Source organism: Cryptomeria japonica, chromosome 1 (assembly GCF_030272615.1).
Source record: "Cryptomeria japonica chromosome 1, Sugi_1.0, whole genome shotgun sequence".
NCBI classification, from domain to species: domain Eukaryota; kingdom Viridiplantae; phylum Streptophyta; class Pinopsida; order Cupressales; family Cupressaceae; genus Cryptomeria; species Cryptomeria japonica.
This window is the reverse complement of record NC_081405.1, coordinates 370,729,810-370,756,613: the sequence shown is the minus strand read 5'-3', so window position 1 is coordinate 370,756,613 and position 26,804 is coordinate 370,729,810. Positions and strand designations below refer to the sequence as shown.

At 36.0% G+C, this 26,804-nt stretch overlaps 1 protein-coding gene across 2 annotated transcripts; it reads right to left on the bottom strand.

Annotated features, from left to right (window-relative positions):
- Positions 1-3,394: 3,394 nt before the first annotated feature.
- On the bottom strand, positions 3,395-8,539 carry LOC131069105 (5-oxoprolinase 1). Of its 2 annotated transcripts, none has more exons than XM_058004416.2 (2): positions 8,290-8,539; positions 3,395-7,716 (listed from the first exon to the last, which is right to left on the bottom strand). In XM_058004416.2, exon 2 carries the CDS (start codon positions 7,565-7,567, stop codon positions 3,755-3,757), a length of 3,813 nt encoding a protein of 1,270 aa, XP_057860399.2. In that variant the 5' UTR covers positions 7,568-7,716; positions 8,290-8,539; the 3' UTR covers positions 3,395-3,754. The 2 variants fall into 2 exon arrangements, with proteins under 2 accessions (XP_057860399.2, XP_057860400.2); XM_058004417.2 differs by having other exon boundaries at positions 3,395-7,690.
- Between the last annotated feature and the right edge of the window lie 18,265 nt (positions 8,540-26,804).

Genomic DNA, 26,804 nt, shown 5'->3' with positions numbered 1-26,804 from the left:
ATCTAGGCCCTTCTCTATTTCAAATTTAAATTAGCTTTTTGACACATTTAATTATCACAACCCTACATCAACATAAAATGAGGAATGCACTTTTGTTGGGGTGGACATACCTTTGCTACTTGAATAAGAAGGTTTTGAAACATAACATGACATGTGTTTTCAAATACATTGTTTTGCAAAATAGTGTGTTTCGCAACATAGTGTGTTTTGAACCAAGACAAAAATAAACTGTTAGATCACAAACTTTTCCAATATCCTCCCTATTTGTACCAAGATTGAAGATTTACACCAAGATATGGGCATCCTTCAAATTAAAATACTTAGGCATACTACAAGTTGTTGTAGAGAGAGATATAGGGAGGTGGGGATGAGGGAGAGAGAGGGAGAGATTTACATACAATGTTGACAAACACATTGTGTAATTCAACCAACAACTTCATATTTACAATGTTGTCCTATCAAAACCCTATAGAAACATAAAAAGACAAATACACTTTTGTTGGGTTCACATGATTCTATTACATGAAGAGGAAGATTGTGGTACCCAATAATGTATTTGACATAATATCAAATGAAAAAAAAGAAGCACATCTTTCAACTAGGAACTAAGCTTCCACAGATTGACAAACACACTATGTAGTTCATGAACAAAGATTTTTTAGAGATCTCATTTGAAAGAACATGGACATAGAAGACATGAAATAAGTCTTTGTCACCATTGACAACAAAATGTCTCTTTTATATTGGGGTGCACATGCTTCTATTACTTGAAGAGGAAGGTTGTGATATCCAAACATTCATTTGAGATAACAAGAAAGACATGCAATCAATATATAAAACCATGCCATAGTAAGAGTGAGGTAGCGAGGGAGGGATAGATAGGTAGTTAGAGTTAAGTAGAGAGAGAATGTTGGAGGAAGGGAGAGGGGTAGTAAGAGTTAGAAAGGGACCTAGAGATAGGGAAGGAGGGAGAGACCTAGAAATTAATTATTAATTATAGGCACATAATATTATTTATTGAATTAAATTAGTGTGTGCAAGGGAATGTGACTCCAAAATATACAGAAAAATTACATATTACCAACCATGAACTAATTTTGTTTTTGATTAAGTGAAAAACAGGTTTTGAAGGGACCCGAAACCCTTTACATATCAAACTAGGGATAGAACTTGATTGCTCAACCAAGAGGAGAGAGCCACAACCAACAAACAGAGTTTGCCCTAAAAGACAACAGACAATATTTGGATATCACAACCTTCCTCTTTAGGTAACAAAGGCATGTTGGATATCACTACTAAATTTGTGTAGGTTAAAAAACACAATGTGTATTTTAACCTAGAACTTTTTATTTATAATGGAACCCTATCACAATCCTATAACAACATAAAATGAGGATACAATTTTTTTTGGGTGCACATACCTCTATTACTTGAAGAGGAAGGTTGTGATATCAAAATAATCATTTGAGATATGTTTTACACAATAGTGTATTACACATTATGTTTTACACAAAAGTGTATTACACATCTTGTTTTTTAGCACATCATGTTTTTCATCACGTCGTATTTTTCAACACAACATATAGGGCATGCTTTGATTTCAAAATTAATATCTTAACTTCTAGCTAGATTTATGACTTCTTATACTTGTCAAAAAGCTATCTTAAGACATTTGAGGTGAGCTCCCTAATCATTTAAATAGAGCTCCATAATCAATAGAGTAAGTATAGAAGAGATAAACAAATAAAATCATGTTATTGAAAACCCTATGTCTTAGCTAAACCAATTATTCCTCTATGAGTTACATATAGCAATGATAAGTGACTATTCCTATATGTTGGCCTTTGAGTATATAAAAAATAAATTAAGAAGCATGCAACAAGGAATGAATATAGAAAATTAATAATTTTCTATCATGCTTTGTTGCTATAAAATATAAAATATAAAGGAAAAGTCCCTTTCACAACCCCTCCCTTTAGGTAATAGAGGTATGTGTACCTACTTCTCATGATGCCACTCCATCTCAAAATACAACTGACAAACTATATTCAAACTTAGCTTGTGGAGGTTAAAAAACACGATGTGTATTTCAACCTGCAAATTCATATTTACAATGCAATCCTATCACAACCCTAAAACAAAATATAATGATGAATACACTTTGTTAGGTGAACATGCCTCTATTACCAAAAGATGAAGGTTGTAATATCCACCTATTCATTTGAGATAACATCAAATGAGAAAAAAAACCACATATGAACAAATCTTTTGTAGGTTGAAAAACACAATATGTAATTCAATTGTAACTTCATATTTACAATGCAACCTATCACAATCCTACAACAACATAAATTGAGGAATACACTTTTTTTGGGATGCACATACTTATGTTACCTGAAATGAATAGTTGCGATATCCAACAACTAATTTGATATAACATCAAATAAGAAACCAGCAATTAAAAGACGGCAATCAATAAGACCCTGGACTATCACAAATGTAGAATTGAATTACAGAAGACCTCATCATTTCGATCCTATGCAATAGTTTCCTCTTTTGTGTTACCATTTTTATGTTCAGTTCCAACCTCAAGAAAGTATATAAACAAACGGCTTCGGCATTTTGGTGACAGGAATTAATGAAGAGATATTTATTCAAAGACCTTTGCAGCAGTCGTCACTCTTGAATTTTTTTGTTGACACTTAAGTGATGATATCAAAGTGGTGGGATTAACCATGGTATCGTTGAAAATCATAAGAGTAGCAAATATCAAAGGTTACTCATAAAAATGGAGACAACAAACCTACACTCTAGGAAAGTTATTAATACAAAGAGGGGAATGATATACAATCATCAGTTTGGTAGAGACAACATATAGTTGTTAACAAATCTACAAGCTTGAGACACAATCCTTTCCAAACATATTTAGCCAGCTTCAAGTATGAAATAAGAAAAGTACTCCACTGAAAGAATACGATTAGTGGCAATGCTTATGCTTAAATTTTCATCATAATATGCATGTTTCAAAAGAGAAAAGATACAGAAGAAAAAACAGGATCATGTTCAGTCCTTCAAAGCAAGAACAGGGATTGAACAATGATATATTCCTCTTTGAAGATATAAACTTCAACCATAACTAAGTAGAGAGTCAGGGCAGGATTTTATGATTTTATGGATCCAATCTATGAAATAAGGCTTACAAAAATACGAGGTTCACTTGCGGGGGAATATGCCTATGGAGTTAAGAATAGGTTTTATATCTGTATACAAATAATTGCATTTCATCTCTGTCAAAGGATTAGCTAAAACAAACTGAATGGCCACAATTGATTTAAAGAAAGGAACCAGTCATTTTTCTTATAATTCTTTGGTTTTAATCTTGACCTGTGGCAGATACAAAAGGTAATAAAATTACTATAGAATATCATAACATATAAATTCTTATACTACAGACCTAACATCAATGTTCTTTGTTAAACATTCACTTTAAATATTGACCTGGGTTATAGATGAATATACATCTGCACTTAATCCAATAACGCAAAGACAGATTGCAGAAATGGACTGAGAACAGGAAAACCAAGTTGATCATGGACTTTTTGAAAATTGATATTCAGAAGCCTTGCTCCAATTTCCCATTTACTTATTGTCATGTGCTTGTTTTCATCGATAGTGTTTATGTTATTGTGGGATGTATATTATTTTCAGCCTTCAGCTGACAAAATAAAGCAAAACATTACAATTTATAAATGCATCAAGAGGAATAGCCCCATCCACCACCTCCTGGGGTTAAAATCTTAAGGATCTCCCCAGGCTGTACATCTACAGTGTTCTTTCCCCCCAGATAAACTCGGTGTCCATCCTTTCTGATGAGAAAATTTTGTCCACAAGCTCCATCCATGCCACCCATTAATCCTTTGGGTGCATGTACTCGTCTTTCAGATAGAATACTGACTGTTATAGGACGACGGTATTCTATCTCACGAACAATACCATCCCCTCCTTTGTAATGGCCAGCACCTCCACTGTTCTCCCTAAGCCCAAATCTGTGCAGAAGCACAGGATATCGCTGCTCAAGGATCTCAGGATCTGTAATGCGTGTGTTGGTCATGTGGCATTGCACTCCACTGGTTCCATTCCATCCTGGCCCAGCACCACATCCACCCCCTATTGTTTCATAATAACCAAATGTCTTATCACCAAATGTAAGATTGTTCATGCAACCTTGTGAACAAGCACATGCTTGAAAAGCAGTCAGAACAACATCAGTAACACGCTGTGATGTAAGTACATTGCCACCCACAACAGCAGCTTTCTCACTTGGGGAAAGAAGAGAACCTAATGGAATGTGAACTGTGACAGGTGCAAGACAGCCTTGATTAAGAGGTATATCAACATCCACCAGGCATCGGAGACAATATATAACTGCAGCCATTGTCACTGCCTCGGGAGCATTCCAGTTTCCATATACCTCAGTACTAGTTCCTTCAAAGTCAAAATATGCTTCACCCTTGTTTTCATCAATGGTAAGCTTCAAATGTATTAGCGATCCATCATCCATGTAATCTTCTGCTTCTAGAGTAATAAGTGATCCCTTCTTTTCTAAATGCGATTGCCTGGCAGCTCGAGCAGCAACTGATTTTAGCATCTCCCTCACAGCAGCCTCTGCATTTGTCTGCACATGCATCATGTAAGCCTGTACTGTGCTTAAACTATACTGTTCAATAAGCTCTCCTATAAGAACAATACCACGCTGATTCGCAGCGACTTGTGCTCTAAGGTCAGAGAGGTTATCATCAAGTCTTCGAGTCCCTGGGATCACTCCAAGAACTCCATCAGCGTGTTGTCCATGTTCATCACAATTCTGCCCCTGAAGTAGTTTGATGATGCCCTCTTCTTGAAAGCTCCCCTGCTCTACTAATTTAAAAGCCTTAATCAAAGCTCCCTCTTCCCATATTGCTTTTGAAAAAGGGGGCATACTACCAGGGGTTATTCCACCAATTTCTGCATGGTGACCCCTACTTGCTACAAAAAATATGAGCTTTCCATCTCGGAAAACTGGAGTTATAACAGTTATATCGGGCAAATGGCTTCCCCCTGCACATGGATGATTGGTCACCAAGACATCTCCTTCTCTCAGATTTTCACCCCAGTATTTCAGCTGCCAACGGACGGTGCTAGACATTGCTCCTAAGTGAACAGGCACATGAGGTGCATTGGCCACAAGGCCCCCATCAGGACTAAATAATGCACATGAAAAATCAAGGCGTTCCTTGATGTTTGTGGAAATGGACGTTCTTTGAAGTGTCCTACCCATCTGTTCTGCAATCCCCATGAAGCGATTGTTAAATATTGATAGCTGCACTACATCTGCAACCTTAGTTGTCAAATCTGTGTGTATTGGAACAGATCCAATCTCAAACCTAATATTTCCATACTTTGTGATGACTCCCTTACAAACAGGCTCTATTACTAGAGTACTATTTCCATTCATGATGATTGCAGGTCCCTCTATAGTATGACCATATCCTAAATTCTCAAGGACATAAACTGGTGTATCCTGCCATCCACTTTCAAAATAGACCTTGTAAAAACGTTCTGCTTTGGGTTCACCTATTGCTTTCTCCATTACCGCTGATTTTAATATATTTGTGACTCCTACACCTCGGACTCTTACATCACTGATGAGAATATCTCTTTTTTGGAGCTCAAAACCATATTCCTGGCGGAATAATTTTACAAACTCTCCAGCAAAGTCATTGCTGCCATCTAGGGGAGCCTTTATCATCATTGTAGTATCCGTACCCTCATATCGCAAATTCAGATACAAGTCTGTGCTTATATTTTCATTTTTAAAGCCTTGAAGTCTCAATTGTTCTTTTACCTGCTCTGTCAAAAGTTTTGCTCGTTTTGACACCTCAGATAGAGATTCAGTTCCATATACTGCAGCATATGGTTCCTGTGCCTCTTCAACAACATCTGCTAGTCCCATGCCATATGCACTTAGTATACCACAGTATCTATGTATAATAACCTCTCTCATGCCTAAAGCTCTTGCAATGGCACATGCATGCTGAGGACCAGCACCTCCAAAACATGCAAGTGCATGTTTCTTTGTTTCATATCCCTTCATCTCTGTGAGTTGTCTAATAGGCCGGCACATGGCTTCATTGGCTACATTTATAAATCCCAGTGCTATATCCTCAACAGTCATATCTTTTGAAGAAGGATCTTGCTGCTTTCTATATGCATTTATGGTTTCAGCAAGCTTTTTAAAAGCCATCCTTGTTGCCTCCAAATCTAAGGGTTCATTTTCATTTGGTCCAAATATAGAAGGGAAATAATCTGGAATTACTCTTCCAAGGAGCAAATTGGCATCTGTGACTGCCAATTCACCACCTTTCCTGTAACATACAGGACCAGGATGGGCACCTACAGACTCTGGTCCAACTTTGAAAACTCCAACTTGAAATTTTAATTTTGAACCTCCACCTGCAGCAACAGTGTTTATGTCAAGTTGTGGCGCCTGAATGGTTACACCTGCAGTCTGAGTCTCTAGTACTTGCTCATAATTTCCAGCATAGCGGCTAACATCAGTTGAGGTGCCTCCCATATCAAAGCCAATAAGAGGCTTTTCTGTTTCCATGAGAAATGTAGTCCTGGCATAACCAACAACTCCTCCTGCAGGACCAGATAAAATTGCCTTGTGACCTGAAAATCTGTTTTCTGGTGTAAGTCCTCCATCAGACTGCATAAACAATACATTAACTTTGTCCAAATCTTCATCAAATCTAGAAAGAAAACCTGATAAATAATCCTTGATAACTGGAGTGAGATATGCATCAACAGTAGCCGTGAATCCTCGTGGAACAGCTCGCACCATTGGTGTAAGTGCTGATGATAATGACACCTGCTTAAACCCTAGAGCCTTTGCCAGGCGTTCTACAGCCAATTCATGAGCTGGATAGATGTATGAATGAATGAAAACCACAGCTAGGCTTCTTATCCCTTTCTTCAACAATCCTTCTAGGACGGGTTTCAAAGCTTTCTCATCCAATGGTTTCACAACCTCTAAATATTCACCAGACACTCCTCTTACAATGCCTGCACCTTCTTCTACTCCATCCAAAGCAAGCTGAACTCTTTCATCTGCCTCTATTACTTCTTCATACAGCAGTGAAGGCTTTGAGACAGTAAGGTCAAATATCTTCGGTCGAGCTTGGTTGCCTATCTGAAGCAAGTCCTTGAAACCTTTTGTCACACATAAAGCTACACGCTCTCCCTTACGCTCCAACAAGGCATTTGTGGCTACAGTAGTACCCATCCTAATCCATTCAATTAGATATGTAGGTATCTTAGCAAATCGGGGGATCTTTTTCCCAGTGACCTCTTCTAGTATTCTTCTAATTCCCTCAGCAGGTGCATCATCATAATTATTAGGATCTACTGACAGAATCTTAACGACTCGCCAATTTGGCTCACCCGGAACCTCAGCATAAACATCAGTGAAGGTTCCACCCCTGTCTATGCAGAATCTAAATTCCCTTTTCCTCCTTTCCTCTCCCATTGTTGCTTACCAGTTAATAACAAAATCAGTGCTGAGATTTTTCAGGGAAAGCGCAGATGGTTATCCGAGTTCAAAACTATCCTTCTACCAATTTAGCACCTAAAGGGTCGTTTCTTCAAATTTCTGGCCACCAAACAATCCTGACATTTCTTTAGACAAGGAAGATAGGTATTTGAGGTCAGAACTTTCCTTATATAAGTTTTGTTGCCGCAGAATTCAATTTACACCCTAATCAAAATGTTTTCGGCAGATACTAATCACTCTTGTAAACTAAATAATAAATACTGGGCCATATTGAGGGTTGCGGCACTATTAAAAAATCATTCAAAAGAATTTCAAAAGTTTGGAACGTGAGCAAAGATCTCTCAATCAACTGGAGAAAAAGATCATAAATCTGTCAATCTACCAGAGTACAGCCCTACGAAAATACTACTGCTTGAAAAACCCAAGATTAAGGTCTATGGAAAAAATATTTTTATCAGGGTGGACCGAGAAAAGCGACACCTAATACAGAAACCTAAAAGTAAAATTCTAGCGAACCGGGAAATGCCAAAGGAAGTGAGCAGATGGCCAACAACTACTCCAAAGTTTACAAAATTACAGCATTCCAGTAAACACCATTCAGAGACAAAAACAGAATCCTCCAAAGTCTTAATCAAAATCTTCAGAACATATAAGAAAGAAAACTTATAGAAACACTAGATTGAAGTAAGGATGCATACTCAGAGTTAAGCGCCGCGATCCGAGAACTTGTCCAGCAAAAATTTGATCAGTAGAAGTTCTGCAAGCACGCAAATCGCCAAGTTTGATTTCCTTAACTCTGCTCCTCACATGGATTGCAGCCTACATTCATACCCCATTTAAATGGGTAGCACACCAATCAGAGACGTAATGCATCGGAGATTCCTGGCATATATGCCTGATAAGGTGCTTCACCAAAAATTTCCCATATGATATGGATTGGACTAGGACTTTTTTCAATAAAGCTTATATATAAGAGGTGTCTCCACTTGACATCAGGGGCCAAAAGTAATATTTTTTTATGCTTTCTAATAGTGGAAATTGCAGACCATCACTTTCCCCATTGTTTGTGATCTTTAGTTTATTAACTTTTACTTAGGTTTAATCATTTCTATTAATTATTATGTGTTTAGGTAAGGTGTGAGAAATTGTATTTGTTATTTTTGAAGCTAAGTTTAAAGATACATACTAATCTATTTTTAATAAAATTTAGTATTTAGAGATTATTGAAATATATCGTAATATCATTATTTAAAAGAATATAATTAAAGCATCATTTTTGCAATATTTGATTTGTATAATTGTTTAGGGTATTGTCTATATATTTGTCTATTGTATTCTATCTTTTCAAGAAATCATTAAATTGGTAATCTAAGGATTTGACTAAAGGAAAACCAATCATTGTCTAAAATCTTTTTAAAGTTATCCTAAAGATTACCAATTAGTTAAAGCAAACCATAGGCATCAAGGGAAACTAAGAACAAATATTAGATTAGTACACCAAAGTTTAGATATGTAGGCTTGAGATAGATCTATTGATCTAGATCATAGGTGGTTCATGGGACAAATCAATCTTTGAAAGATGAGTTTATAGATTGTGCAAAGAAAGAAGTGATTCATAAACCAATGCACTATTAGAATGTGCAAGTAGAAGACTTTAACAATTATGTATGTTGCTTTTATGCACAATTAAAAAAAAGGAATAAGGTACAATAGATGTTAATGGGTAGCACACCAATCATAGGCCTTATGCATCAAAGATTTTTAGCATATATCCCTGATAAGGTACTATGCCAAAAAAAAATCCATATTAAATGGATTGGACTAGGGCTTTTTTTATAAAGCATATATAAGAGGTATCTCATCTTGACAAGAGGAGCCAAAAGTAATATTGTTATGCTTTGTAGTAGTTGAAGTTGCACTACCACTTTTTTCCATTGGTTGCGATCTTTATTTTATTAATTTTTATTTGGATTTAGATTTTTTAAGAAAATAATGTTAAATTTTCAAATTTGAAATTTGAGGTGGTTTAATCTTTGCTATTAATTATTATGGGCTTGAGGAAGGTCTAAACATTGTTTGTTATTTTTGAAATTAAGTTTAAAAATATATTCTAATCTATTTTTATAAAACTTTATTTAAAGATTGATGAAGTATATTATAACATCATTACTCAAAAGAATATAATCAAAGAATCATTCTTGCATTATCTATTTGTACAATTGTTTGGGGTATTTTCTAAATGCTTGTTTATTATATTCTATCTTTAAAAAAAATCATTAAATTGGCTATCCAAAATTTGACTAAAAGAGAATCAATCATTGTATAGAAAACTTTTTAAAGTTATCCTAAACATCACCAATTAGTTAAAGAAAATTATAGGCATCAAGGAGAACTAAGAACAAATATTCACTTTTAGCTTAATATTAGATCAGTACACCAAATTTTAGATATGTGGGCTTGGGATAAATTTATTAATCTACATCTTAGGTGGCTCATGGAACAAACCAACCTTTTAAAATATGAAAGTATAAATTATGCAAAGGAAAATAAGAGATTTGTAAGCCAACACACAGTCAAGATGTTCAAATAGAAGACTTTGGCAACTATTATGCTACTTCTATAAATAATAAAAAATGAATGGGTACAATAGATGTTATAAAAACTGTAGCAAGAAATAAGGACTCATGTGACTATAAAGGGTTAAACACATCAAATTCCAGTTTTCATACAACGATTCAATTATTGATCATCTATCAACACAAAGAAATTAGTGAATATTTAATGAACATTATAGTCACAAACAAGAATAAGATCTAATTGTGCATGGCCTAAATTACCAACCTTCCAACTACTAGTCATTTTGAGATTCTTGATGGTTGGTATTTTATTCTCACGATTGAAGAATTTCATGTGTAACAAATCTACTATAATGTTAGGTGCTCAAGTGAAGAAAGGCTACATCATGCATGATAGAGTGCAATGGAGCAATGAAATATGCAGGGTCATGTGCAATGGTGTGAGAAGGCACTATACTTTGTCCATAAGGTGCCATGTTGTGAAGAAGATTATGAAAGTCCCAAATATTATAAAAGAACATGTAATGTTCCTAGAGGCTTGTGCATTTATTACCTAATCATTCACTATTTCTTGAGAAGTGATGGCCTTATAAGTGCTCAAAACTATAATGTTGTATGGGTATGTTGTGAAATTTCAATCTCTATACAAATAATTGAGTTATGACTTAAATGGATGAGATACAAGGCTTAGACTACTACAATATGAAAATATAAAAATTATATACAAATCTGAAATTAAGTGACCTTTATATGGAATTGCCATGATTAGATCCATCTTCTTTATGATGCTAAAAATCATCCAACATATCATGCTTAATAAAACCACCTTATATGAACTTATAATGGAAATAAAGAAAGCATAACATCCCCATAAGATAGCAATAAAGAGGCACAATTCAAGAACATAAAAGACACCACATAGCACAAAATTTAAATGGAGAAACCCTTGTAGGAAAAATACACCAAGAAGAGAGGCCAAGTATGCATTATCTTTGAATAAAAGATTTAACACTACTTTTACTTATATTGTCCTATTTTCCTCCAACTTGGCAACGCCTTTGTACTTGTGAATAACTTCTTTATGCCTTGACATGTCCTTGTGCATGTAGAGTAACTCTACATTCAATTATTCCATCATAATTTCTACATCTAAGGAGTCAATTTTATAGACTTGTAAAGAGGTATTAAGCATCAAACATGATGCCCAAAGATGATTCTTCATTCCAAACATCCCAACCCTTAGATTTTCTCCTCAAAATGTGAAAGGACACCAATTTTGGCTACAATACTTTCCCTTCATCTTGGGTGCTCAAACTTGGAAATGAAACACTACATTAAATGCCATAAAAGAAAAAAAAACCAAGAGACATGTATTGCCTCTTTCCAAGTACACACACTTTAAGAAGTTGAACAATAACTCATTTGTCCACTTCACTTTCCTTTTACCATCCAATTCTAGGCATTCACATATGGAAAAAACATATATTAAATATTTATGTATACAAGTCACTGTTACTAGTGGAACCCATTGCCCCTTATGAATGTATTATTAATAATGGTGGGATGACGTGTCCCCTTTCAAAAAATAGTACTTACTATTTATAGTTTGTAAAATATCTAGAAATAGTAAATCAAGACCTAGAGATAAACCAAGAAATATTGTCCTTTGTGGTTAGATGATTAAATTAGATATAATGTTGAATTAATAAATGACTTTTGAAATATTTTGGAGGCAAAATATGTGTTAGCAGCAACCTAGAAGGAAGACTGAGAGGGGGGGGGGTTGAATCAGTCTTCACCGGATTAGCAAATTTAACTACAAAAATAGATCTGATAAATTGCAGTAATAAGACAGATAAGTAAATTAAAAGAACAACACACAACACCAAGATTTTGACTTGGACAACTCGGTTAAGGGAAAAACCACGTGGGAACCTACGAACCTACCAATAGTAAGATGATACTCTGCAGTAGTATGTGAAAATATTACAATGGGGAATGCACATGCATTTAGGCACACTGCCTAGAGCTCACTGCTCAAAAGATAATGGCCTGGAAGGCTACAACCCTTAGGGAAGTCTCACTGACTTGCAACAAGATTTGAACTACAATCCGGAAGAAATGAACTGAAAGAATAGCATCTCCAAATGCCTGATTACAGTTCTGGTTAAGCATAGATGTCTGCTCTACAACACCAATCTCTCCTCAATCTCAACACTGAAGGATAAATCGCTTGTTTGCATATAAACCTCTCTCTGATAATGCAGACATAACATCAAAACCTAAATTACATGACAATATCACCTATATATACAAATCATCAACCTTGACAACAAGGTCGGTTAAACCCTCAACCCTCAATTACAAAATTAGATCACACGATACAAATATTGATCACCGGACCAATATAATGATTTACATAGCATAACATGTACCTAAATCAAATTCCCAAATGCTCAACTCCACCGGAAATCACACCAAGATCAACCGCAACATGCTACACCACTAGGAAAACTGTATAACACAAAAATCATCACCGGTTGATAGAAACCATCAAAAAATTGCACAACAATCAATGCAGATCACCGAAACAAATATGACACAATTAGGAAACACCAACAAGCACATTAGAATCATCAGGAACAACTGCACCAACACCACTTATCAAATCTTCATCTATCAACGTCTGAAAGCTCAAGAACACAACCAATCAACAACTGTCATGAAGAAAGATAACTTGCGGACCACCAAATCATGATCCATCTGAAATTAAGTACACAAGACCACCCCAAGTAGTATCCCAAAAACTCAGCACAAGATTTGATCACACCGGAATATACCAGAGGATATACTGAACTTTGCAAAACAGTGATCAACAAAACAACACTACAAACCGGATCATAAGATCTTCCCAATCTGCAATCAGTGTAGAAAAACATAGGAATATGTTGAAATCAATGGAAACAACATATCCTAGCAACAACAATGACTAGTAATATCCAACAATATGGAGTTGGAAAAGCATAGTGTGGAATGTTAAGTAAAATTTGGTACTTTGACAAAATAGGCAAGTGTCAAATTGCAACCAACAAAGTTGGGAGATGAAAGACAAGTGGAGAAGGAGTTACATTCTTGGAATAGAAAATAATTTTCTCTCTTGGTCATGGGTTTTGGTAGCATTTCTCATGCATTCACTTGATATTTTGCTAATTGTTTTGTTGTTCTTCGGAGGTTGTCAACCCTATAGAGAAGGAAATAAAAGAATGGTATGTTTCAGGTTTTCCAATTCAATTAAGGATGGGAGTTATAGGTTCACCATGGTGTAGTCTCACATAAAGATTAACATTGTGCTAAAGGTTTAGATTTAATAGTTTTATTTATGCATTTTATGAGTGTTTGTTAGCAGTTTGTGGGTTTGTGAAAAGATTGCATTTCTAGATTTTATTGAAGATTTAATATCAACATTGGGGTCATATGTTGATGTTATTTCATGTTAGGATCATACATTATATGTTCCAAAACCTTGGTCTTAAGTTGGGTGGAATTTTCTATGCATTTTGTATTGTCAAATAGCTCCAGGATTTGTAAGTATTTGTGTGATTTGTATTTTTGAGTGAGAGTAAACCCTTGGAAGCCTTGAAGCCATAAGGTTTACTATTTTAAGAGTATTTTCACATATTGTTTTTATTGATATTAGTTATTAGGATTTTGGGGAGTTTATCTAGAACTTGCAATGGTTTCTCTCTATGTTTGACCTCCCAATTTGGGGTTCTATTTGATGTATTTTGTAGTAGAAATGTATTACTTTCGTTTGATGTATTTAGCAAAAAATATGATGTGAAAATAATTTCCAAGTAAACATTATATATTTTATATTGGTTGCATTAAGTTTTGCATTTGTTTGGTTGTGTTTTGATGAATATTTTGGTATACCCGATTTCTCTATTGTTCATATTTTTTAAATCTAAAATAAAAGTTCAAGTAATCTTTAAATTTGTTTTTGGATATCAACAAGGGTTATTATAGTGGTGTCAAAGCTTTGATCTGGACAACCTGAGGGTTTAATAGTGTCATGTAAGAAATAAGAATAGAAGCAATGAAACCTATGAGCAACCACAAAACTCAAATTTCAAAGCTAAGTCCTACTCAACCAATGAAGAAACTGAAATCAAATGCAAACCAATTTCCAATTGCATCCATCTCATGTAGCCTCCATTGTTCTTCACAACTCTTCGAAATGCTTTCAAATTTATTAAGTGTGCACAAATGCAAAATTATGAAAGGTCAAAAGATTGATAGTGATCATTCAAAAAGCATACAAGATCATGGTTGTTTGAAAGTGAGAGAGGAGATTTGAATCTATTGAGGATTTGAATAATATGAAGGGCCATGATCAATTCAAATTTTGGGGAATCAATGTAATGGTGCAAAAGTGACCCTGCGAAGGGAAGAACTATGTTCCCTTGAGGGCCAATTTCACAACATACATTCAAATATCTCCAACTAGTGAAACTGGTGAAGATATCTAATTATAGATATGGAAAAAGAAGACGAGGGAGAGTCTTCAATCTAGATCTAAGCATCTCAGTCAAGGACGTCAACATGACATAGAGACATTTGCACGGTGCAATGTAGTCTCATACGGACCACCAATAGAAAAGACTTAGAAACACGGAAAACCCATCTCTGTGTTTTGATTAACCTACAAAACCCAGAAGTTAAAAACATGGTCACAGATACTAGATGATAAATACAAATAGAAATGAATATAAATGAAATAAATAAAGCATAAGAAAACCCTCATGCATTCAAATGCCTTCAAGAAATCTCCACACATACAAAATAGGGAAAATGTTTGGGGCTATTTGGAGACTTTCCTTAGTCAAGTCCTTGTTTTGGTGTTTCCACTTCATAACAACTAGATAGATAGATAGATAGATAAAAATATAAATAAAAAAGATAAATGATTTGATAAGTAAGGGATGTGACTAATCTCCAAGATGCGAGTAAGATACTACCAACAAGGCTTGAGAAAGCCAAGAGTGTTGCAAAAGAGTATTATGAGATCTTGAGAGTGTTGTAGCAAGCTAGAGACTACTGTAGCAAGTGGGATGAATCAAGAGAAAGTTGTGAGAGCCCAAAGAATGAGAGATATTTCTTGAAAGAACCAAGAGAGATTTCATGAAATGAAAAGATCCATTTAAAAGAAAGAAGAGAAGGGGAAAAGAGGGTTGTTGAGCCATTTAGAAGATTATGAGCCATTTCCATTGACCAAGATAAGTGACAAGTGTTGAAATACATAGAACCGATATTTGAACTTTAAGATGGCGTAGGAAAAATATGTGACATGCGATCATTTGTGCGGTGCACTAGTGTCCAGACTAATCACACTAAAAAATGATGAGTGGCAAGCGAAACCCATGGCTAACATTAAACTGAAGCTGAAAGATGGGTGCTAGAAAAGGAGTCTTGAGCATCTTGAGATGGAAAAGGTTGATGCAAGGGCTGAAATGAGCCTACTTGAATGCTAAAGGAATGGACACTAAAGTGGCCACAAAAGTGTAGGTGGAATTGCAAAAGAGTGTGCAATTTTTTACTCTACATTTTACCCCCACTTTAGCGGGCTTATGAATCAACATGAATATGCACGCTAAAGGAAATCTACTAAAAAAAAATAACATCATGATGCCAAAATAATATTGTAGAGGAAGTAGACACATATTCAAGTCAAGGAAGCATGCCCCCAAGTTGAAGACCTACAAAACAAATGCATTAAAAAGAAAAAATTTCACAATGTAACAAGGTTAGAATCATGAGAGCAACAAAGTCACGGGGTAATAACATGATAAACATATAGATATATAGTCAAGAACATGGATAACACACATGAAAGAACATAACAAACAAAATAAAATATTTGAGTCAGCAAAGTGAAAGAGGCCTCAACGTAAAGGATTGTCTTAGTACTATGCATCATCCCCAAAATAACAAGAAATAACACATAAAGGAATTCTAAAAAGGAGAGAAGAATGTAAGGATTGATTGCTTCAAGGAAGAATGCACCCAAAATTAGAGAAGCAACCAATGTCGAAGAGATAGTATATGACCCAGACACTATCTTTCTCTATAGCCAGCGGTCATGTAGATGGTAATGCTTACAAAGATAGATCATAGTCTAGCAAGTTGTGTTATTCTAGGTGATCATAGATTAGTACCACCAACCTCGATGTGAAGGAAATCCACTATCGAAAGATAAGTAGAATCAACCTTGCTATGAAGGAAGGTCGTTACCAAAAGATAAGTAGAACCAACCTTGGTATGAAGGAAAGCCACTACTAAAAGATAATTAAAACCAACTTTGCTATGAAGGAAAGCCACTACCAAAAGATAATATGCCTAGTAGAACCAATTTCACTTGTGGAAGATAGCCAATATTGATAGAGATAAATAGATGCTATATAGGACCGACCTCGATGCCATAGAGGAAAGTCAAGTACATATATGATAGATTTTGATAAGCACCACAAAGGGCAAATATATATACTCACCACATCGAGTGACATAAAGATAGTAACCACAATGGACAAGAGATAGACATGCACCACTATGGGTGAGAAGAGATAGGTGCCACCATGGGTGGAGAATAGGTATAGTAAGAATGCACAAGTGAGTGGAATATGTAAAAGAGCAAGATAGAGGTAAACCTTGATATCACTTGGTGTGCAAATAAGAAGAAGAAGGTGCATCAATAGATGAAGAATCAATTTTACCTGATTGATGAAGTTATTGTATCTTATCCTTCAAAGCCTTACATTCACTTGTGGAATGAACAAGCACTTGACGGTATGCACAAAAACTATGTTTTTCTTTATCATCCTTATGAAGTTTCTTATGTGTAGGAGGAGGAAGAGTAATCAAGCAGGCTTTAAGAAGCCCCAACAAAATAAGCTCTTGATTAGATAAAGGATGAGGAGTAGGAAGCAACCCTTTCTCTTGCAAAGAAAAGTTTGAGTTCTCCCAAGAAGAAGACATAAAGACATTAGACAATGGAGGGGATGAAGACAAAGGAGAAGCTTTGTAACCTAAAACCGCTATAAAAGAGCATAGTTTCGATTCCAAAGGGAACTTAACTCCTTGACCCATGCACCCAAGCCCATTTCCTTTGTATTCATACTTGGAAGTGTAGACACCTGAAAATGGTCAACGCTTGCGAAGTCATTTGCGCATTGCCTTATTTTAGGTTTTTGCGTCGCATTAACATTTCTCCTATGTCACGCACTTGATTTTTATCATTTGCGAGCATCGAGTCATTCTTCTACATTCTTCAATCATCTCGTCCTCGAATTTGGTCTTGTCGACAACATTATCCAGTCATGATTTTGATCGATTTTATCTTGTTGCATCAATGTGCGTGCTAATTTGTCATCATTTTGGACATTGTCAATCCTAATTAGGGTTTTGTCCTCTTTTCAATCTTGTCATCATGCGATCGATTTGTCATCGGTCGTGGTCATTGTTCGATCCTGTCATTTTGCGATCGATTTGTCATCGATCATGGTCATTATCAATCTTGTCGTCGTGCAATCCATATTGTCATCGATCCTTGTCCTCTTGTCAATCTTGTCATTTTGTGATCATATTGTCATCAATCGATTATTGTCTGTCTTAATTATGTCAATTTGGATCAATTTGTCATTGTTCCTCGTCAATTGGCGCATTTAATCAAATCATTTATCACATTGGTCATTTATCAATCCAAAATCAAATCAAATCGAGTCAATTATCTTTTAAGACCTAATTCGTCTTCCAGGGTTTTGTGATTTAATCATTTAACCTTGTGTGTCATTTCTTCCTCTAGGATTAAATAATTTATTTATTTATCCTAGGTCTTCGTGTCGCAATTAAATGTTTCATTTAATTGGCTAATTAATTATTCTTCTCTTTATGAGTTAATTAATAAATGAAAAATTATTAATTAATTTCCCAATCTTTCATCAATTATTCCTCTTATCATAAATTAATTAATAAATGAAAAAAGTATTAATTAATTTATCTAATTTTCCTAATTTCCTAAATTCTAATTCCTAATTTCCACCTTTTTTCTAATTTTCCAATTCAAATTCCACCTAATTAACTTGTCTCTAGTTCTCCCTATTTTTGTGCTTCATGTGTCATACTCTTGACATAGAAATTTGTCATAGAGTCTTGTCTTGACATAGCAATTTGTCATAGAGTCTTGTCTTGACATAGCAATTTGTCATAGAACTTGTCTTGACATGGAAATTTGTCATAAAATCTGTCATAAAATTGTCACAAGCCTCTTTGCATAGCAACATGTCATAACTTTGCTATTATTGATTTGAATTTCTATTCGAATCTCTTTCATGCTAATTTGCTCATTTCTTCAATTCTTCTATAAATTGGATGATTTTCAATCAAAGCCTAGACCCTTGACCCCTTAATCCTTAATAACCCTTCGAATCCCGAATCCGAATTTTCTATCAAACTACCGAACTTATGCTTCTAGTACTCTTGAACTTTTCATCAAATCTTGCTTTCAATTGTGTGTGCACTTGTAGGTGAGATCCACAAACCCATTGAAGAGGAAAGAACAACAATGGAGCCGCATGGAAGGAGTGTTCAATTTTACATCTGGTTTGCATAATATTTTCATCTTTGAATGCTTTGTTTCCATACCTCTATTGAGTGTGCTTAGAATTAGGTTCATTTCAATGAGTGTTCTTTTGATTGAGTTATTCATGTCTTGTTGTTTTGATCTACTTATTTTGATGATTCCTAATTCCGATGCTACATTAATTAGTGAACCCGACGTGAATACTAACCTTCTAACCATCTTACTGTGTTTTGGAGTGCTTCTAAGCTGATTTGCAGGTCAAAAACTCAAAAACAGGGCCGTGCAGGGTATTTTGAAGACTTCTGCGCTTGTGTGAAGCATCTTGTGCCTGTGTTGAAACATCTTGCGCTTGTGTTGAAGACTTATGTGCTTGTGTTAGACATCTTGCGCCTGTGTCATGACTTCTACGCCTATGTAAAGTCCAGATCAGAGATGAAAAATGCAGTTTTTACTTGAAAATTTTTATATGTTTTAGTAAATTGAAATTTTGAGGGTCTTCGGTGCATTTTTGGACAAATATGGTGCCATAAACATGATGAGACATCATTGATGTTTCCAAAATTTGGTTCTAGATTATTTGAATACCTTTCCAACGCATCAAACGGTTTGTAATTCAGAGCTAGGATGAGAAAGTTATGCCTTCTCGAAGTGGACTGAAATTTTGATAGTTTTCATAAATCAGATCATCTGTGCTTTGGGTTTTGGTACTAATTATTTGTGCAGGATCTTGGCATACGCATGACAAAGACTAAAAATCAAACTACTAACATGTGTTATGCAGATTTGATGGTCAAAGACAACAAATCAAACTTCTGACATGTGTGTTTGCAGGTTGCCTTGGAGAAACAACCAAATTGTGTGTTTGAGTTTTTAATTAGGCACTTAGTGATTTATAAATAGGTGGAAATGAACCTTTGTTTGCTTTGTTTGTTAAATATGACATTGGAGTAGGAGAGTATGCTCTCATCCTTCTTTGGGTGATCAGAAATCCAGATCTTCAGTACCATACTTGTGTTGTTGATTGTTTGTCACCCTTAGAGGGCCTGCCTTCCCGACCACTTTGCTTTAGCAAGCAAGTGATAATCATGAGAAGGGGACGACCCAAAGTGAGTACGGCTAGAATTCCTTGGCATTCTAACTCACTATAAAAAAATACCCGATGGGCGAAAGCTTTGAAGGAAGTGTTACGTGGGAATTGCAGTTACTTGGGAAGTGATGTCCCTTGAACTCTTTCTCATATCAACATCTAAGTAGGGCCTCTTGGTCTAAATCGTGCTTGCGCAACTACATTTGTTTGGTATCTTGATGGGCTTAATGTCTCAATCACGCTTGTGTGACATCAAGGAGTAACGCTTAACAGAAATCCTTACTAAACACCTTGTTTTTAGAGGCCAAAAACCCTTCTAGTTGCTTGAGAAGGACAAATTCGGATACTTGGAAGAGATACTAAGTTCACCATGGGGAGATTTCCATGGGGACTGATGCTTGGCTGCCCTGAGAAGTGAGTGTCATGGAGGGGAGCCCGTGGGGCCAAGCATCTATGTATTCTCCTTGAATCCCATAATGAGTCTACCTCTCAAGTACCTAATGTCCTTGCCTACCCTAGGGAATGTGGAAATGAGCATGATTGCCTTGAGTCTAAGTTGCAATATCTTGTATTCTTTGATTGTCAAAAGTTGAATACCATTTCAAGAGCCAACACATTGATATAACATAAGATCAAACACAAGAGACATTCATCCAACAAACATTCAACAAGGTTTGAAACACACCTTCAAGCATGGTTATCCAACATTGTTCAAAAACTTGTCTCAACTCTTATGTCACTTACGTTTAGGTTCATCCTAGTTTGCATTTAGCAAAGTCATTGTCAAGTATCAAGGTTAGGTTTCATCTAAGTTATACTCTTTTGCATATCAATAAGAGTCACCCACTTGCATATGTCCTCTTGCATTAAAGTCATACCATTGTCATACATTTGCATTTGCATATCCCAAGTCTCTTCATTAAGCCTAAGTCATTGTCATATCATATTAAGATCATTTGCATATTAATTATCCTTTTGCATATAGTATCAAACCTAGGTCTTGTCATACTTGAGCAATTCAAATCTTTGATAAACCATAAGTCATTGTTAGGAAGTCTAGACCTTATCAAAGTCCTTTGTCCTTTTGTCATCAATATCATTTCGTCAAACCTAGCTTAGTATCCAAGCATATAGGGGAGACATTGTCATCTTGTCCTTTGTCAATTAAGTCCTTTTGTCCTTTGAGGTCTAGACATCATTTCAATTTCCTAAAGGTCCATCTCTTAGATTTGCATTTCATAAAGTTTGTCAAAATCTTCAAAAACAACCAAAAACATAGATTGCATTTTCATTTATTTAGTTTGCATTTAGTTGCATATCATATACTATCCTTGAAAAATTCCAAAAAATATTGCATTTGCATAGTGACATGTCTATTGAAACAAGGTTCCAAGCACCAATGATGCAACAAAGTTTGACATATCAACTGACAATGCAATCAAATTTTAATCCAAGGCAATCACAATTATATCCAACCCAACAACAAGGCAATATCAGTCAAACTTATCATGATGATTTAAATGTCCAAATACAAAAACTAGAGGAGAAACTAGCTCAAGAAAAGGAGATATTGGAGTAAAAAGTGATAAACAGTGAGAAGATAAGATCTCAAATGTCCAAAATGTTTCAAAAATTTCCAGGTCAAAATCCAAATTTTGAGCCAATTAATGTAAGGTCTCTTCTTGAACGATCAGACATACCAGCTCTCCTCTCCCAAATAGAGATGATGAAACAATTACAAGAAAGGAGACAACATCAATTTCAACATTATGTGCCTCCACAACAAGAACAAGGTGTTTACTATCAATCAGATTTTCAACTATCACAACCAATGGTCCAACATATGCAACCAACACAACCAATGGTCCAACATATGCAACCAACACAATCAATGGTCCAATTTCAACAATATGTCCAACCAACTATACAATGTCAACAAATAGTTCAACCAAGGGTGGAATATCAACAAGTTCAAGTTCAACCAACATATCAATGTCAACAACCGCAACCAAACATTCAAAAACAAAGGTTGCAACACACACCAAGCCAAGTTTCAAACATGTCAAACCAAAATGATCAACATCTAGTTCAATATCAGAAAATGACATCAAATCAAAAACAAGTTCAAGTTCAATCAACATATCAATGTCAACAACTGCCACAAAACATTCAAAAACAAAGGTTGCAACACACACCAACCCAAGTTTCAAACATGTCAAACCAATCTGATCAACATCAAGTCCAATATCAAAACATGACATCAAATCAAAAACAAGTTCAAATTCCAAGTCCAATCATGTCAAAACCTAAAAAGAAGGGTGGCCTTATTGCAATGCTCTTAAGGAAACGACTAAGTGAGTCTTTTGAGGAAGATAAAGATAATACACTTATGTCTAGCAATGCCTCATCTCCCCACAAGCAAATTGACTCTCCAGTGGCATCTATCCCTACACCTTTAGAAGTTTCAAAAGAACCTTCCATATTGTCCTCATCAAACAATACACCCAAGGATGCAATTACCCAGGGGCTATCCATAATTGATTGCCAAGATAATCCAATTCATGATGCACATCCTTGTCATGTTTCAGAAATACAAGACCCAATGCCACCATGCACTTTATTGCCATTACCTATTTTAGAGGACCCCATTCCAAGTCCCTCTTCCTCATGTTCAAGCATTGATTCCTTGCCAGAATCCATCACAAATTTTCAAAGTGCATTTCCTTCATCCCAAAACATTGATTCCTTGTCAGAATCCGCCATGTATATCCAAAGTCCAACCTCATGTCAAGAGGATAATTTAGAGCATGAAGAAATGAGTCCGAAAGAAGATGAAGATCAAGATCAAACCATATCATCCCATCCAATTGTTGACCAGGATCCCATTTCCCTAGACACTCACAATGATTCCCCTATTCTTGTCCATCCTATCCAAAGTCCTATTGACACTCCATTCCCTGAGCAAGATCAAGATATCCCAGTTCATCCAATCCCAAACGATCCCCTTCCATTTCATGAACACAATGTCCTTTCAAATCCCATTGACATTCCACTTCCTAAACAAGATCAAGATATCCCTTCCATCCTTTATGATGATTCCATTGAAAGTCAAGAGCAAAGCACCTTTAAAGAGGAATCCAATGATCTTCCTCCTTGTCAAGATCAAAGTATCCTTCCAAATTCATTTCCAACACAAGACCCTATCATTCCTTCAGATCCTCCACAAGATCCTTTTGTTCCTCCATCTCCATGTCCTAATCCCGCATATACACTCCACGATTGTATTTCTTTTGATGATCCCATTATTTCTCCCATTCCATCTCTTGAAGAGCCTATCATTGAACCATGTCCACTACATGATCCTAATCCTCCTCATGATCCTGATACCCCTCATGATTCTAACATGTCAGTGCAAGATGTTCATGAACCCTCGACATGCATAATGGGTTCTTCCACTTTGGTGCAATCTGATCCACTTCAAGATCTCATTATTTCTCTCATATCACATCCACCTCATAATGGACTCGCGTCTTCTTCCCAAAGCAAAGAGTATCCTATTAGTCAAAATATTGATAAAGGCAAAGGGGTAGACATCCATAAGCAAGAACCCCTTCATATTAAAGAGTATACTAATGGTCATGGCTACAGAGCTCACACTCAAGGCGTTGGTATCCCTTCAAAGTCAAAATCCAAATGTCCACCTTCCCCATCATCGCTTCCATCCATTCTAGGTCCCTATATCCCTCCATCTCCTATGCAACATCAGCAAAGGCACACATCTTGGAGAACCTTCCATCCATCCCACATGCCTCCATATCATTCCCATCCACACCGACATTCATTTCCTCCTCCAAGCAATTTGGACGCCAAGTATAAACGTCATAAGTCTAGCAATCCACATGTATTCAAAGATCAACATGTCCAATCTAATCGACATGTCAAAACAAAGAACAATATGATTTATAAAGAAAAAGAAATATCCAAAAGGTCAGAAAGGCCCACTGAGCAAAATAAAGCAAAGTCAAAATATATATGGGTTCCTAAATCCCTTGTGCAAGCAATGCACTCCAAGGAACCACAAAAGCATGAAAAATCAAAAACCATGTGGATCCCCAAGAAGCTCCTTGAAGCACAAAAAGAAACATCCAACTTGGCATCCAAAGTTGCTATTCCTCCATCCAAACCTCTCAAATCTGTTCCTCCATCACCTTCTTCATCCATTTTGGGCCCTTATGTCCCAAAATCCATAGTCTTTCCTCCATCCAAATCTCACAATTTAAAATACATTTTTCCTCCATCAGTCCATCACCCCTCAAGGTGTGTGCCAATGTCGATCTTGCCTTCATTTCCATCCACTCAAGCCCAATTCTTCCAATACCCTATCCATTATCCAATGCATATTTTCCATCCTTCCATCCCTTTGATCCCATCCTTTGCATAAATCCTTGCCCTAATTTCATCTCTTTTTCCATGTCCTTATCCTACCAACGTCTTTGAGCATACTTTTAAAGGTCATGGTCCATTCTTTTCAAGGCTACTATCCAAATAAAAAGATGCTTGAGTCCTTCTTCCATCCCCTATCATGTGTCTATCATCTATTGAAAAAGTCAAAATACAAAAAAAAAAGAGACAAAAAAGTGAGAAAAAGAAAAAATAAAAATAAAGAAAAATAATTCGTCCACTAGTGAAAACCTGGCAAACAGGCACCTTGGGCAAGTACCGTGATGAAAACCTGGCAAACAGGCATCATGCGTAATATCCTATTGCCCTTCATTATCCTATCATACCATGTCATACTCCTCCATTATCCTATTGTCCCTCATGTCCCATATCCGCTTTTCCACCTTTGATCTTGACAAGGCTGAGGATCTTCATGAGTATCATGCATCTTATTTGCAGCTTTCAGTCTATCATAGCTTTTGGTTTTTATCCATTTGCTTATTACAACCTTCCATCCATATTCACTGGCTTATTGCAACTTTCTGCCATTATCCCATAGCCAATCCCGACCTTCAGTCCATGTCCCTTATCCATTCTTGATCTTGCTTATCCTATCCATATCTTATCACCATCCAAACACTCTTTTTCATTCCTCGATCTTGATTTGACATAAGGACACAAAAATTTAAACATGTTTTTCAAAAACCTCTTGACATGTCCCTCATGCCATGTCATTGCTATACATTGTCATATCCAGTCTCTTGTCCCATCACGTCATAGTCCTTGGAAATTGCATCCGTATTGTCTCCATGATAAAAGGCCTTTGTCTTCTCTCTATCCACCATCATTGCAGCAAGCCTATTTATCCATTTGTCATATTCCTTGCATTGCTAGACACTGGGGGCAAAATCTCTAAAAAAGTCATAAAAATTGAAAAAAGTCCAAAAAATTGAAAAAAGTCCTGAAAAAAAGTCTTAAAAATTGAAAAATGTCCTGAAAAAATTCAAAAAATTCAAATATTGTCCTGAGAAGATCCATAAAAATCGAATAATGTCCTGAAAAAATTCAAGAAAATCGAATAATGTCTTGAAAAAATCCATAAAAAATCAAATAATGTCCTGAAATAATCCAAAAAAAAAATCATATAAAGTCCTGAAAAAAGAATGAACACAAAAAAATTGTAAAATTCCAAAAAAACCAAAAACACGCATTTTTGCAATAAAGTATTCCCTTTATGCATCGACAGATCACTGAGCATACTCACAATCCAACATCGTGCTTTAATGAAATCATGCATAAATAGATGAACCTTTTCAATAAAATCAAATATTCAAACTGATCCAAATTGTCTTATCAATCGAATATCAGCATCCAAATCATTTGTCCTTGTCACACTATCATGGGTCTTATACAGGGTGTGGTATACTCGAAACCAGACTGTGTCCTGTCTTAGACGGGGTACCGCATTTCCTGAAACCAGACAGCTTGATCGTTCTATCAGCACTTTCAACTTTTGACAATGAAGATCAAGATGTTTGTTTGATTTGCTTGAATTTGTGAGTCTTATCTTTTTAATTGATTTATCTTTGGCTTCGATCATGTTCCTATGTCGCTCGATGATGTCACTGAGTGATTTAGAGTGACCGGGATGGTTCATGATCCTTTTCTTTTGATTGTGATTGTCGTTTGTCTGGGATGTGTCTATCTTTCGCAAATAGGGTTGCATTTCAGCTCTGGCCTTCAATGCCATGACGCTACGCATCCATTTTGCTAAATAAAAATAAAAGGTTCTCACCTACAAAGTGCATTACTGAAAGCAAATTTTTTCTTCATCTCTAATTTTCCTCTGTCTCATTTCTTCTTAACACTTCTTCCGTCCGGTCGGATAGTCAGTTCGGTCTAGTGCTCCGATATCCAAGCACATATGATGCATCCTGCATCCATTTGGTTAGTACATTTGCATTCCATCACATATTACATCAAGCATTTTTCATTTCATAAGTACATCCAAAATACATAAAAATGCATCCATACATGTTCATAAACAAGTGCATACGTCATCCATACATGAAAATCAACCATAAATCATTGCATCCCATCATATCGATGCATATCATATCACATATCACAATCATGTCGGAGTACAAAATCGGACTGTCTGTCCTAAGTATGGCCCGCAGGCTGACTACAACATGTCAAACTACATAATGTCCACTGTCTGTCATACGGAGCATGTGCCTCTGTCATTGGGTGCTCCCTCTGTCCTCCTCATCCCTGCCATGTCTCGCGGAACAAGCGCAGGAGTCCATTTTTGCATCCTCTGTCCTCCTCATCCCCGCAATGTCCCGTAAGCCATCAAAATTCATGAAATTGAAAAACATGGGTTTTCGAGATTCATACCGCTGCTCCTGCATCCTCCAGTCGTCTGAATGTGCATACACATTCTCCAAGGTGATCTGCCATTGGAATGTTCGC